Below are 13783 nucleotides of genomic sequence, written 5' to 3'. Positions count from 1 at the left end.
GTATATTTTTAACTCTAGCTATATAGAAGATTATAAGAGTGCAAACCTTGTACGTACTTTTATGTAAAGCTCTTAAGAAGGCAATTTGCCAACCATTTTTTTGTTCCATTGGTTACCACTTGCCACCATTGTCAATGGTGCGTTATTATGGGGGGATATTATTGGTTCCAAATTATGGACAAGCCAAATTCAAAGATTGCATATCTCAAAAATTATACAATGCTAAAGTATTGCTAAGCCTCTAAGAATTGGTATCTACAATCGTTATTCAAATCAAACAATACAATTATGACAGCATGAAAGGCATGGTGTATATTTTATTATTTTAAATTGGATATTGTGAAAATTGGCATTATTACATAATGGATCACTGAAGTATTGTATTAGTATCTGTTGAAACCAAATAGAAGCTACAAGATCCTGAATTTCAAATTTTGTAGGTAGTTGTTAAACTAATAGGAAGCCGTGGTTTATTAGTCAATGAAAGATTTACGATTTGGGTCCAAAATTGAAAACTCTTTGTTTGGGTATATAAAAATGATGAGTACCCATGAAACCTATGATTTTATAACAATAGTACTGTAAGTAATAAGGATGGTGTTGGAAAAGAAGAACGGTGCGCACAGAAATTGAAATAAAGAGGTTTGGTTATGATGCATAAGACAAACTTATGAACCATGCATAACTAATGAACATTACTCAACGCATCCTCATTTACTCCACGCACTCTCATATGCTATCCCATTATTCGTGCGCCCCCATTTACTCTGTGCGCCCCCATATGCTACCTCATTACTCGCGCGCCCCCATTTGCTTAGCGCACCCCCCAATCTTTTTCTTTTTCTCCCCTAGATTTCTTACGAGTCCCCCATTTTTTTTCCTCCTCCAGATTTCTAGCGCGTCTCCCAAATTTCTAACGCGCCCTCATTTCCAATTAAATAATAACTTTTGTTCCTTTGAAATACATATTTTAAGAATCTATTTTCAATTAATTGTGTTGGATGATTATATAGTCATATTTTAATTTAAAATTACATACTAAAACATGTACTGTAATTATGGTTTAATTTATTACAATTAACATAAATCATTAGACGAAACCATTGGTTTTTTGTTTTATTACAAAACAATTAGACAATTATTTTGGTTTCACATAGAAAACTATCAAAACTATTAAAGTAATGTTACACCGCTCAATAACGCTTAAGTAATGTTACACCGCTCAATAACGCTTCCACGAATACAAATTTTACAAAATCCACCGTTAGATTGAAAGTTTATATCATATAGATCATTCATGTTCAATTCTATAAAAATCTAAAATTATTTGATATGTTATTGAGATTGATCAAGCTTAACGGTATTCAATAAAAACACATGAAACGTTAATCTTGATCTGTCTCAATAACATATCAAACGATTTTAAATTTTTGTAAAATTGAACATGGATGATCTAAATGATATAAATTTTCAATCCAACGGTGGATTTTGTAAAATTTGTATTCGTTGAAGCTTTATTGAGCGGTGTAACATTACTCAAATGTTACACCGGTGTAATTTGATTCCTCCTATATATATATATATATATATATATATTTCTCTCACCTTAGTATTTATATAAAACCATTTAACAATACTAATGATTTCAGTGTATAATATCTTGAAACCATTTAACATATCAAATAAGATGAGATTCCGAAAATACAAAATAAGATTAATATTAGTTTGTCTATCTTTATCGTTCGATTATTCGAGGGATGAGCGGATGTAAACCCGTCAGTCCCCTTTTTAATCCAATTTTATTTATTAATTTTATTTGCGGAAGACAAACAACCGGTAAGCAAAGCGCACGGCCAACGTTCGGTCATTCGAGGGTTTAGCGGATATAAACCCGCCGGTCCCATTTTAAATCCAAATTATTTAATTACAATTTGTTTTGTAGGTTTTTATCATTTTTTTGATTTTTTGGTTTAAATTAAACAAATTAAATAAATTAGATAATAAATAAATAAATAAACAAATAACATCACAAGGGTGCATAAAGTAAGCAGGAGAGGTGCATGTAGCATGAAAGAATATACAGGCCCAACCCACAAGAAGGCCCAGCGCAGCAACAAACAAAAAAAACAGGGGGATGTTCTGGGCTGTTTGATTAATCAGACGACTCATGCTTGATCAGGAGGGTGGAAGCACTAAGGTTGCTTGATCAAGAATCAAAGACTAAAATGGAATGGTGCGTGGAAGTAATGATGCACGCACGCGTAAGGGATTAGCGCCCCTACCTTATACACATGCATAAGAAAAATACTTATGCATGATAATTTTTGCCGAAATAAAGGAACGCGCGCACAAGACAAGAGAAAATGAAGCAGAAAGTGTGGGGTGGAAGATTGTTAAATTGTCATTACAAAGATAACGCTCTCTAATACTCCCTCCGGCCTTATTTATAAGCAAAAGTCAACAAAAAAATTTTGGCCTTAAATATAAGTAAAGGTTGCCAAAATCAACTTTATTTAATGTTATTCTTCCAAAAGTACCATCATTTAATTGTTATACTTTTTTAACACAATTGTAGAATTGACTTAATTAGTAAAATAGTCTCTTAAAGACACTTTTAGTTTCACATTGGTCCCTAAAAAAAAATGTTCGAATATGTCCCTTAAAGAAAAAAATGTCTGAATAGGTCCATTATTTCTTTTGTTTCATATCTATTAATGTTTTAGATTTTTATTTTTGTTTCAAAACTATTGTTACATTAGAAATCCAGGTAAATTCTAATATAGACCACTTTATCAAGTGGTCCATGGTGGACCATTCACGAATAACATTATAACGAATACGAATTTTACAAAATCTACCGTTGGATTGAAAGTTTAGATCATATAGATCATCCATAGAAAAATTTAGAAAAATTGAAAACCATTTGATATGTTATTGAGACACATCAAGATTAACGATTTATTAAATAACGTAAATCTTGATGGGTCTCAATAACACATCAAATGATTTTCAAAAAAATTTAAAAAATTTATGGATGATCTATACGATATAAATTTTCAATCCAATAGTGAATTTTGTAAAATTCATATTCGGTAGATCACTTGTCCACGGTGGACTACTCACTTGTGAAGGTGGTCCACCGTAATGCTAGTCATATAGTTGTGACAAAAAACTTAGAAATTTATAATACAATTGATATCAAATATTAAAAATTATATTAGAGTCTGCAGACTTGGCTATGACAACACAGCAAAAACCAAATCTTCTCAGTTGTCAGGTAAGCATTAGCCAAATTTTATGTAGGTTTATACAAAAGTACCTAATGCAGCAACCAATTTTGCTGGAAACTTTTGATCATCAGATTCATCACAGCTTCCATCTGCAACCGTTCCCTCAGAACATGTACAATAGAAACTATCAGGATCCTCTTTGCAACTCTTAACTCTTATCATATTTGGTACTTTCATGAATGACATGTTTGGTACTTTCTCTCGTATACTACAATGCTCAATTGTTTTAATGATTCAACTGATCTAGGTTATACTACACACATATTATTGTTATTGCTATTGTGGTAGTTATAGAAATCTAGTTGCAGTGAGTTTTGTTTTGATTAACACAAAACATATTTAAAGTGAAAGTATCTCGCACTGAATAAAATTTGTTAGAATTGTGCCAATTAAAGTTAGAATGAATAAACTAGACTCATTACATGATTTCTTTACTTGGTTATTCACACTATATATAAAGATTTATATTAGGTTTTGTTCTTAATTGTTTAGAGTATATTGTTGTTTATTCTATGTTCTATGAGATACTAATATTAGCATTAGTATTAATTTGTTTTAAGAGTGATCAAAGAATCACTAGTTCCTTCAAATTTATAAGAATGGTCATAATACCATATTCCCTTTATTTTAAGAGTGGTCGTAGTACCGCATTTGATTGGTTAAAATACCTTATTAGAGTGGTCATAGCACCATATTAGAGTAGACTTTAAATCATAGCGCAATGATTTTTGTACCATATTTGATAGTGTAATTTTTGCCCGATATCTACAGTGCAGTATTTATCGGTATCAGTTTAACTAGGCTGTTTTATCCCGAAGACTTCGTGGTTGATAGTCTGTTTGCACAATTTTTGGCAATACCACAAAACGTCTTAAAGAAAGCAAACCTAGTCCACGACTCATTCGAGCAATCTCTTCGGTGCGTGAACATTATTTTTAGCTCCGGAAACAACAATTCATAAACAGTACGTGTGGCCTAATAAGAGATATATGACACACTTTGGTACCATATTATAGATTTTGAGTTTAACTTAATAAAATCGATTTGCATGGTAAGAATTGTACTAGCTTTATTTTATAATCACTATCTTGGCGATATTTATAGCCAATGGAAAATGTCATCCACCAATAAGGAAGCATCCGACATAGGCGAATTGAAAATAATATCGTTTCTAAGTTTCCAAACACATCAAGTAATAGCCAACCAAAATCAAATGTTTAACGTGCATACCTTTTTTAGATTTTTTTTTGGTTTAATACCTTTTTTAGATTTAAATTTAATCATGTTACCGAACAATAAAAATGATTCCATCTTTCCATACTTGTTGTCAACCTTAATCCTAGCCATTTAGAAATATCTTCCCACACAACTCTTGTAAAAGAACAATGGAAAAAAAATATTGGAGCAGTCTTCAATAGTCAGAAAGTAGAAGACATAAGGAAGATTGTGCGGATTGGATAAAATACCTTTATGATTAAGCACTTCCCTCATAGATAAAAAGTAAAACACAAAAACATTCACTTTAACTCAATTGATACCTCTTTTATTGCTGATATATTTTATTTTTTGACGAAGTTAATATCTTCTTTGTTAAATAAACTTCTCCAAAAATATTTATAGCAAAAGAAAGAGTAATAGGAATCTTACAAGAATTTAGTTTTTTGAATAATAGTTCATCTTAAGAGTTGAAATTAGTTTTGTATCAATAAACACCGATAAACTAATATTGATTTTATTTATTTTAAGAATGAAATTTCAAACCACTAAATTATTTGACGAAAAAAAAAACTAATAAAAACATTGTGCTAATGGATAATATATTATTTTTTATACAGAAAACATATCCCGGATATGATATCTCACTCATATGCTCAATTCAAAACAACAATAAATAAATTTACATACCATTTGTGAAGCATAAAATTAGAAAATTAGAAATCAAATAAATTATAACCATGATTCATGATAGTTGAAGCCGCGGTGATCCTCATCTTCTAACATTCGCGAGCGATCTCTATGTTTAGGAAGACGAGGGAGCCTAGATAGTTTAATGTAACTATCATCCTTAACATCAATAGCACTTCTACATGAAAAAATACAATAGTTTCTCCTTAAACTTAAAAAATTAAATCCAACACCTTTTTTGTTCTTACTTTGCATCTTGCAACTTTGATCACTTTTAGTACATTCCTTGTAAGCCACAAGAAAAGGGTCTTCTTGTAATTTGATTCCCTTCATAGAAGTGCTTCTTTGTGGAGGAGTAGGTTGTGTTTGATATGGAGGCAAAGGTATATAAATTTTCTTGTCTTGAAATTCTAGAGTATTATTCTTCTTAGAAATATTGTTAAAATGATGACTAGGTGGTAATTTGGAAGATGATTTTTGGTTGATGGAATTTAGAGGACACTCATTGTTGGGTGTCTTACAAATTCCTGGCTTGTCCTCCCATGAAAAGGGTATGCTTCCATGTGAATGAGATTTTCTATGACTCATTTTAGCATGACCAAAATAATAATCAAATCAAATAAGAAGAAATATGGTTCATATAGGTTATAGGAGGAGGTGTAGAGCATTGGCTTTTAAAGCTATTTTTCATTTTTGTTTGTATTCTATAACGGTTAATGATATAACTAAATGGCAAGCAAATAGAACGTAAAATGGAAGCTTATTATTATTGCTTATAAATGAATCAAATAAAGCACATGTAACCGAAGAAGAAAATATGAATCAAATTTTAATCTAAAAAGTTTCAATATTCTATAATTGTGGTGAATTAGGAATTAAATTGAGAGATAGAACTTGACTTTTCATAATATATATTGCAAGTTGCTATGACATTTCAATTGTTGATTTCTTGGTAGGTGGAGTGGGTGGTGTATTTAGTAACTAATGTGTCAATAGTGATGTTTCTACCATTTGCACCTTGAATTTTAGGTGTAGTTTAAAGGTTAAATGGTACTATATCATTAAATTCGAGCAAGATAAAGTAAATACATACCTCCTCTACTCTTAGATCCTTTTCTTAGAAATGCAACGAGTATTATTATTTTTACAATTTTGTTTTTAATTATTTAATTAATACAAAAGTAGATGCAATGAGATAAGAAATGACAAAAAATTTATTGATTATCTTGTCTTGATACATGTAAAAACTAAAAACTCTCAAACGACAAAGGAATGCCAATCTAATGCTAGGCTAGTTAAGATTTGGTGTAAAAGGGTTATCATCATCATAAATGGATCTTCGTAGCTCAAATTAATAAGGAAAATATTCTCTAGCTTCCGGCTTTCGAGTGCTAGTTTTATACTAGTGCATAAATGAGATAATTAAGTCTTATATTATGCCAAGTTGATTTTTATTATTAGATCAATAAATTCTACCATTGAATTAAATGAGTTATGATGTGACTCAGTAATCCAATAGTAAAAGAAACATTATACACTGTTTTCATTGGCTAGAGCAAACCTCGGGAGGAGTGGATTAAGCTTAATTGTGGCGGAACTTACAAAGATTCTTTGGGGCTAGCTAGATGTGGTGGGCTTTTCCGAAACTCGGACGGTAGATGGATCAAATGATATGCACGGAAAATTGGAACTTGTGATGCTCTCTCCGTTGAAATGTGGGGAATGCAGCTTGCTTGGAGACAAAGTTTCCACCAACTTCAAGTGAAAAGTGACTCAAAAACTCTGGTTGACATGATCACACAGAAAGTCAAAATAAATGGCAAGCCGTCCACTTTGGTGAGTCATATACAAGAGCTTTTAAAGTTGATTTGGCAAGTGTTTTTCAATCATACCTGGCGGGAGGGAAATATAAGTGTTGATTGGTTGGTTAATTTTATCTTCTCTTTGGATTCTTTTAACACTTATTAATGGAGACTCCTCATATGGAGGTCTCACGTCCTCTCTTTGATGATATTTTCGGGACTTACATGCCTAAGAATATTCGTGTATCTTTATAGTTTTTTTTTTCGTTTATTGGACGTTAGTCCTCTTTTTCCTACCAAAAAAAAGAAAAAGAAACATTATACACTTGACAACAAAATTATACACATTGCAAGATTTAATTTTTAAAAATTAAACAAAACATAAGTTATATATGTAGTGTTAGTTTTTATCACAAATAGTTGTTTGATGACATTTGAAGTCATTGTCGCTATTGGTGGCAGGCTGGCAGCTGCATAATCATGCAACATTGAAATCAAATTTGACATGATTAACAACATAATGCACAACGAGTTTAATTGCAAAGTTGATTCTCAGTTGGTTTTGTCAAAAAGAACACATTGCGTAAACAATGAAAAGGATTGTTCTAAACTTTCAAACATCTTCCAAATTTAAAGTATGAGTTAGGAATTGTTTTGGGCAGGGGAACGAGAACAACTTATCACCTAATTAATGAAAATGATATATATATTGAAATTATAGACTAAATTAATTTCAGAGTCAAGTGTAAGGAAAGGCTAGATATATACGTCAATATCTAGAATTGCTAGAGGTGGCAAAACATGGGAAATTTTTTTGGGTGGACCATTAAAAAAACTACTAGTAATATTGTTGATGATTACTTTTTGTTTTTTTAGGGCAGAAGTGCGAGAAACTCAATGTACGAAGAAGATTCTCAATGTTTATGAGAAAACTTTTGGACAAGCAATTAATTATGTGAAGTTCGAATTTTATTTTAGTAAGTTGAAACACTCTTAATAATATCAAGAAAAACATCTCTGACATTCTAGGATTTATCGAAGTCATGGGAACCGGTCGATATCTTGGTATGCCATCGATGATTGGAAGAAAATATAAAGCTATTTTTGGATACCTCAAGGATAAAATGTGGAAGAAGGTTCAAAGCTGGTCGGATAAACATCTATCAAAAGCAGGTAGAGACGTGTTAATTAAATCTGTTGCACAATACATGCCTATTGTATGAGCACCATCCTCTTAACATAATCTCTAGGAGACGAGCTAGAGAGAATGATAAATTCATTTTGGTGGGTTTAAATAAAAATACGGGAAGAGGTATAAGCTGGTTATGATGGGAAAAACTGACTATGAGGAAAAAATATGGAGGTATGTGGTTTCGTCAGATGTATGAGTTTAATTTGGCAATCTAGGAAAGTAAAGTTGAAAACTTCAAGATGACGTGACATTATAAACTCTAGTTAAAATACCAATAGTGAATTACCCCATTGGAGGTGCTCTTATGAGTTAGCTCCGACAACTATTTTTTTTTTTTTACCAACAGCTCCGACAACTAGTTAATCCCCTATATTTAGCTTATTATTATAAATGGAATGTGTTAAGTTTGATTGGATAGTAAAAAATAATAATAATGTACTACAAAAAATGAGTAAATTGTCAAATACCCCCTTGAAATTTTAAAATTTGTTAAATACTCCATGAAATTTGAAAATAGGCAAATTTTCCCCTGAAATTTTAAAAAGTCAATCAAATTGACCCTGACGTGGACTCTGACTAGTAGTGTCAGGGGCAATTTAATTGACTTTTTAGAATTTCAGAAAATATTTGTCTATTTTCAAATTTCAAAATTTCGGGATATTTTGACATTTTACTCCGCAAAAAATTGAAAAACTAAAATCATCACATTTGATTATGGCGTGGAGAAAAGAAAACCTCTCCCGCCACTGAAGATTTCTGTGGCTGACTGACCAGTTAGCTTGGACTCACACTCTGATATCCATCTACAATCACATCATCGCAAATTCATCAATTCTAGGGTTCATCTTCATTTCCAATTCCAACAAAATCAATGGCTACAACAACCCTACAATCTCTACGATTTCCTTTTCATCCATCTATCACACCCCCAAATTCTTACACTTTCCCCGCCACTACCCTTCATTACTCCCCCAAATCGATTACTTTCAAGGATTCATTTCTCGTCACCCGAAACAAACGAGGGTTTTCTTCCAATGCTTCGAGTTCTCAGTACAGTCCCACTGTTGCGGAAAATCTCGGTGATGTTAGTATTTTCACCGCTGCCGGTGAACCTGTCATGTTCAAAGATCTTTGGGACCAGAATCAGGTTAGCATGGTTATTCAAAAGCTTTGATCTTTACCTTCTTACTATATGTTTTGGACTTTCTTGCACAATTTTAATTTTTTACCTAAGATTGTGGTTTTTACTTTGTGGAATATTATATTAATTATCTCTTGTGTTTGTTAATGCTGGGTTTAATTTGAAGTAGTATCAATTTATTAGTTGAAATTAATTTGAGGTTGATGTATTAGTAGAAATTAATTTGAAGTAGTTTTAGATTAATTAGTTGAATTAATGAGTTGGCCTAGTGGTTAAGACTTAAGACTTTGGACTTTGGAGTGTGCTCCTCTTGGTTAGGTTTGAATCTTCCGGGTGCAACATCTTGTGTTGGGTCAGTCCATACAGAGCAAAAAAAAAAAAAAAACTGACTTTAAATGCCCCTCCCGCTTGTGGAGGGTGAGATTGGTGTCCCTTGGATTAGTCGATCCTTGGACCAGATACCAAGTCTTCAAAAAAAGAAAAGATTAGTTAAATTAATAGGTTGATGTTGATTTGTGGTTGGTGATTGGAGTTAATTCTTGCAGGGAATAGCTGTGGTGGCACTTTTGAGGCACTTTGGATGCCCATGCTGGTAAAGAAATGATCTTTACTTTTGGGCTTTGGTTATCATTTTCTAGGACTTGTTTGAATGGTGATTATTCTTACTGTGGATTGTCTTCTCTTGTTCTTAGTTGGGAATTGGCTTTGACGTTGAAAGAAACCAAATCAAGATTTGATTCTGCTGGTGTCAAGCTAATTGCAGTAGGTGTTGGTGAACCCAATAAAGCCCGTATGCTAGCGGAACGAGTAATGTTTCTTTGTCCTCCTTTGTCATTTCTGTTTTTGACTGTTTTCTTAGCAAATTATGAGGCTTTAAAAGAGTAAAATCAAATCGAAGCAACATCTAAAAGTCTTTGTCTTTGAATAGTTTAGGGTTCTTTTACCTCTCTAGAGTAGTTTCAGATGGAAATTACCAATCTAGTATAGCTTAAAAAATATTACTAAAATAGGGTAATTACCTAGTATGTTTGACTTAATAGGAAACCATACTTCCCATGACGAATTTTTATGCAAAATTCACTCACTCAAGAAGTCGAACGTGGGGAGTACGAATTTCCTTCACTACAGGGAAGTTGTACCTATCATGTAGGAAGCCCATGAAATCCGAAGCAAATCTGTACTTCTCGTGTACAACTTCAGTCTGAATTATTAGGGTTTCAAGAAAGTCGTACATAATTGGCAATCAAGGGAACTTTTTATCTTTTATCGTTGAAAAGTTCATGGTTCTTCAATGCACATATAGCTAGTATCTACATCTATAATGTTTAATTTTTATTTGTAATTTTCACACAAGTACATACAAACATAAAAAAATCCCATTGTGCCATCTTGAAGTTGTATCATTGCAAATCCAATCAAGGTAAACCTTCCATAAGTTGAACTTAAGTTGAGGACTTGCATTGTTAGGGAAGAGATAGGCTATAGAGAAAGAAAAGAAACCATCAAATTAAGTTCAACTTAGTATTTGACACTTATCTAACAAACATCAAAGGATAATGAATCTTCACAATTGTGTCATAAAAAAATATTCTTTTGAAGGCTAATGGTTGAATTACAGACAACTTGGCATCAATTAAGAATATTTCAGCTACGCTTTAGATTTTTACCTTGCTAAGAATATACAAAGATAATGACACTTGCTTGATTCCCAATTGGTATGTTACTAAATTATACTCGATTAGACCAAAACAGAACCATTAACCTAATGCAAAAAATGAAAGAGGCCATTAAAGTTTCAGCTATCACTTTCTATTGAAACTATTGAAAGCTGCAGCAGAAAATAAATTCAGAATCTCAATTAGAATAAGTTTATTTTCTTAACCTCAAAAATTATATTTTCTCATATCAGAGAAAATGTTATTGTAAGAAAAAGAATGGAGAAAATGTTGAAGAAAATGTGACTGATGAGCCATGGCAAAAGCTTTTCAAGTAATCCTCAACTGATGAGCCAAAGTTTTTCAAAGGCTCTTAGCAGGATAACTGAATGTAGGAACCAAACCAGATTTTATACAATGTATTAATAGAAAAAGATAATGAGTTAGCTATATCAAACAATGCAATACACATATCAAGCACTTGGGTAATCATAACAAATTCCACACCCTATTTTCTCAGATATGTTTGTTCTTTTGGTTCACAATCCTTACAGCAACATCAGTATAACCTTTAAAAAGCAAACATGAGTATATATAATAGATCCATGCTATATCAATGAGATCAATATCGTGCCAATATAAAAATTAGGCTCAAAGAGAAATAATAAAGGATGAAATTATTGTCAATAACTTTTGGTAAGAAACAGTTTTTCCACATAAAAAGTCATAAGTATGCCAATAGTGATGCAAAGAATAAAAGATGCAATGATTCTGACTTAGGTTCACCTTGTTAGCTTCAGCAGCTAGTAGCTGTGAAACTCTTCAGTATTATAGAAAACTCCATAAATAAATAAAACATTAATAGATCCTTTGCATGATAAAATTTGAGTATGATCCAAAAATAAAGGAAGTGAAAAGTTGAAGAACTTATTGTTACTGGTGTAGTTTGTGATGGGTCTGCAAAGTGTGTAACCCAACATCCTCTCCCTTGCTTTATTCCTCTTCATCTCACTCACCATTAGCTGTACTATTCCTTATTTGATTAATTTGTTGAAGATTTATTAGATAATGCGGAGTATCAATGAGTTAACACTGTCTTTTGTCATTTGTGTGAGCTTTAATTATAAATTATATAGATAGAGATATTTATACCATGTACAACTTACCCTGTTTTGGTGAGAAAAGTAGGAATCCATGGCCACTAGTTTTATATAAAGGATTTTAGGTCAATTGTTATGCTTGTGAAAAGTATGGAGTTGCTAGTCTCGAGTATATTTTGGCTCAATGGTTTGTGATTTAATTTTAAATCCATTTCGTTGAAGGTACCATCTGTGTTTGCAAATTAGCCAAGGATCTCTATACTTTTAACATATATGAAATTTGAAGAGTTTTCTTGTAATTTACCTATTTATATACTATTGGTACGAACAGGTACTTGATGTCAAGACTCAAACCTGATATTCTTTTTTTCTTTTTTTCCAATTGATATTTTGCATGTCCAGTTACCATTTCCAATGGATTGCCTTTATGCCGATCCTGACCGCAAGGTAATGCGTGGATAGCATGTTCAATATTCACCCACTAGAACTCATATTATAATATCTATTTTAACCAATTCTGCTGTTATTCAGGCATATGATTTTCTAGACCTCTACTATGGGTTTGGCCGCACTTTCTTCAACCCAGCCAGTGTAAGCTTTTACCTTGGATTTCTCTGAAATACTATGTATATATTTTGTTAGACATTTTCCATTTCACATGCTGATAAATATGTTTTGAGTTTTGACTTCAAAATTGTTATTAACAGGCAAAGGTGTTATCGAGATTTGATGCTTTGCAAAAAGCGGTCAAGAACTATACAATAGATGCCACTCCAGATGATAGGAGGGGTGTGTTGCAGCAGGTTTGATATGTTAATCTGGTGGCAAAAGAATGAAAACAAACTTAATGTTTTACTTTACAACTTGGGCTACCTAAATTGATCAATTCTTGTTTTTTGTCAGGGAGGGATGTTTGTGTTTAGAGGGAAAGAGCTATTATATGCAAGGAAAGACGAAGGGACAGGTGATCATGCTCCCTTAGATGATGTTTTTGATGTTTGCTGCAAAGCTCCTGTTGCTTAACTGTACTGTATAAATTGTAAATTCATATAGCAATAGGAATGTCCAGTTTAAGAAGAGTTGTGCTATTAGAATAGGATTCACTGTGAATCATACAAGAGGCAACATATAATAAGCTTTGGATAAATGGTTAAATGTCATATTTAACTATATTGTAACAAAACATGAGTTAGAAATGGCAATCCTCACACATGTAAGCATATTTCTTATTTTAATCATTATGAATGATTATAAGGAAGCTGTAAATTGTTTTATTTATCTAAAGGCTGAAATTCTCAAAATAACAGTAACTGTAGTATATTTGTATGTTGTAACTACAACAATAAAACTCTGTTTTCTGTTGAGGCATATGGTGCCTTGTCATGGTCATACTTTTGTTGGCCCTATATTATGCCCTTATCCTCACTCAGATAGTTTCTCTCCCCACCCCACGTTTCTTTTCTATCCCCAAAACATGCAGAAAAATTCGGAAAACATTTTCTGAAATTTTTTTTAGTGTAAATTTTACTGAAAAAAACTTCGGAAAATGTTTTCCGAAATTTTCTGCGTGTTTTGGGGTAGAAAAGAAACGTGGGGATGGGAGGAGAAAAATTCTCCTCACCCAAGCTGGACCATATGGGCTCAACTTACACGCAACTCCGAAAATATACAAAAATGTGTTTTTTTGTCCAGAAGTAT

At 32.3% G+C, this 13783-nt stretch overlaps 1 protein-coding gene across 1 annotated transcript; it reads left to right on the top strand.

The window, feature by feature from the left end:
- Positions 1-8866: 8866 nt before the first annotated feature.
- LOC123921021 (thioredoxin-like protein AAED1, chloroplastic) lies at positions 8867-13363 on the top strand. Its single transcript, XM_045973393.1, has 7 exons — positions 8867-9336; positions 9876-9922; positions 10023-10137; positions 12488-12532; positions 12617-12676; positions 12793-12888; positions 12989-13363. Exons 1-7 carry the CDS (start codon positions 9061-9063, stop codon positions 13106-13108), a joined length of 759 nt encoding a protein of 252 aa, XP_045829349.1. The 5' UTR covers positions 8867-9060; the 3' UTR covers positions 13109-13363.
- Positions 13364-13783: the final 420 nt, after the last annotated feature.

The sequence above is a fragment of the Trifolium pratense genome, linkage group LG4 (genome assembly GCF_020283565.1).
Source record: "Trifolium pratense cultivar HEN17-A07 linkage group LG4, ARS_RC_1.1, whole genome shotgun sequence".
Classification (NCBI taxonomy): domain Eukaryota; kingdom Viridiplantae; phylum Streptophyta; class Magnoliopsida; order Fabales; family Fabaceae; genus Trifolium; species Trifolium pratense.
The sequence above is the reverse complement of the archived record's forward strand: the minus strand, read 5'-3'. Positions and strand labels throughout refer to the sequence as shown.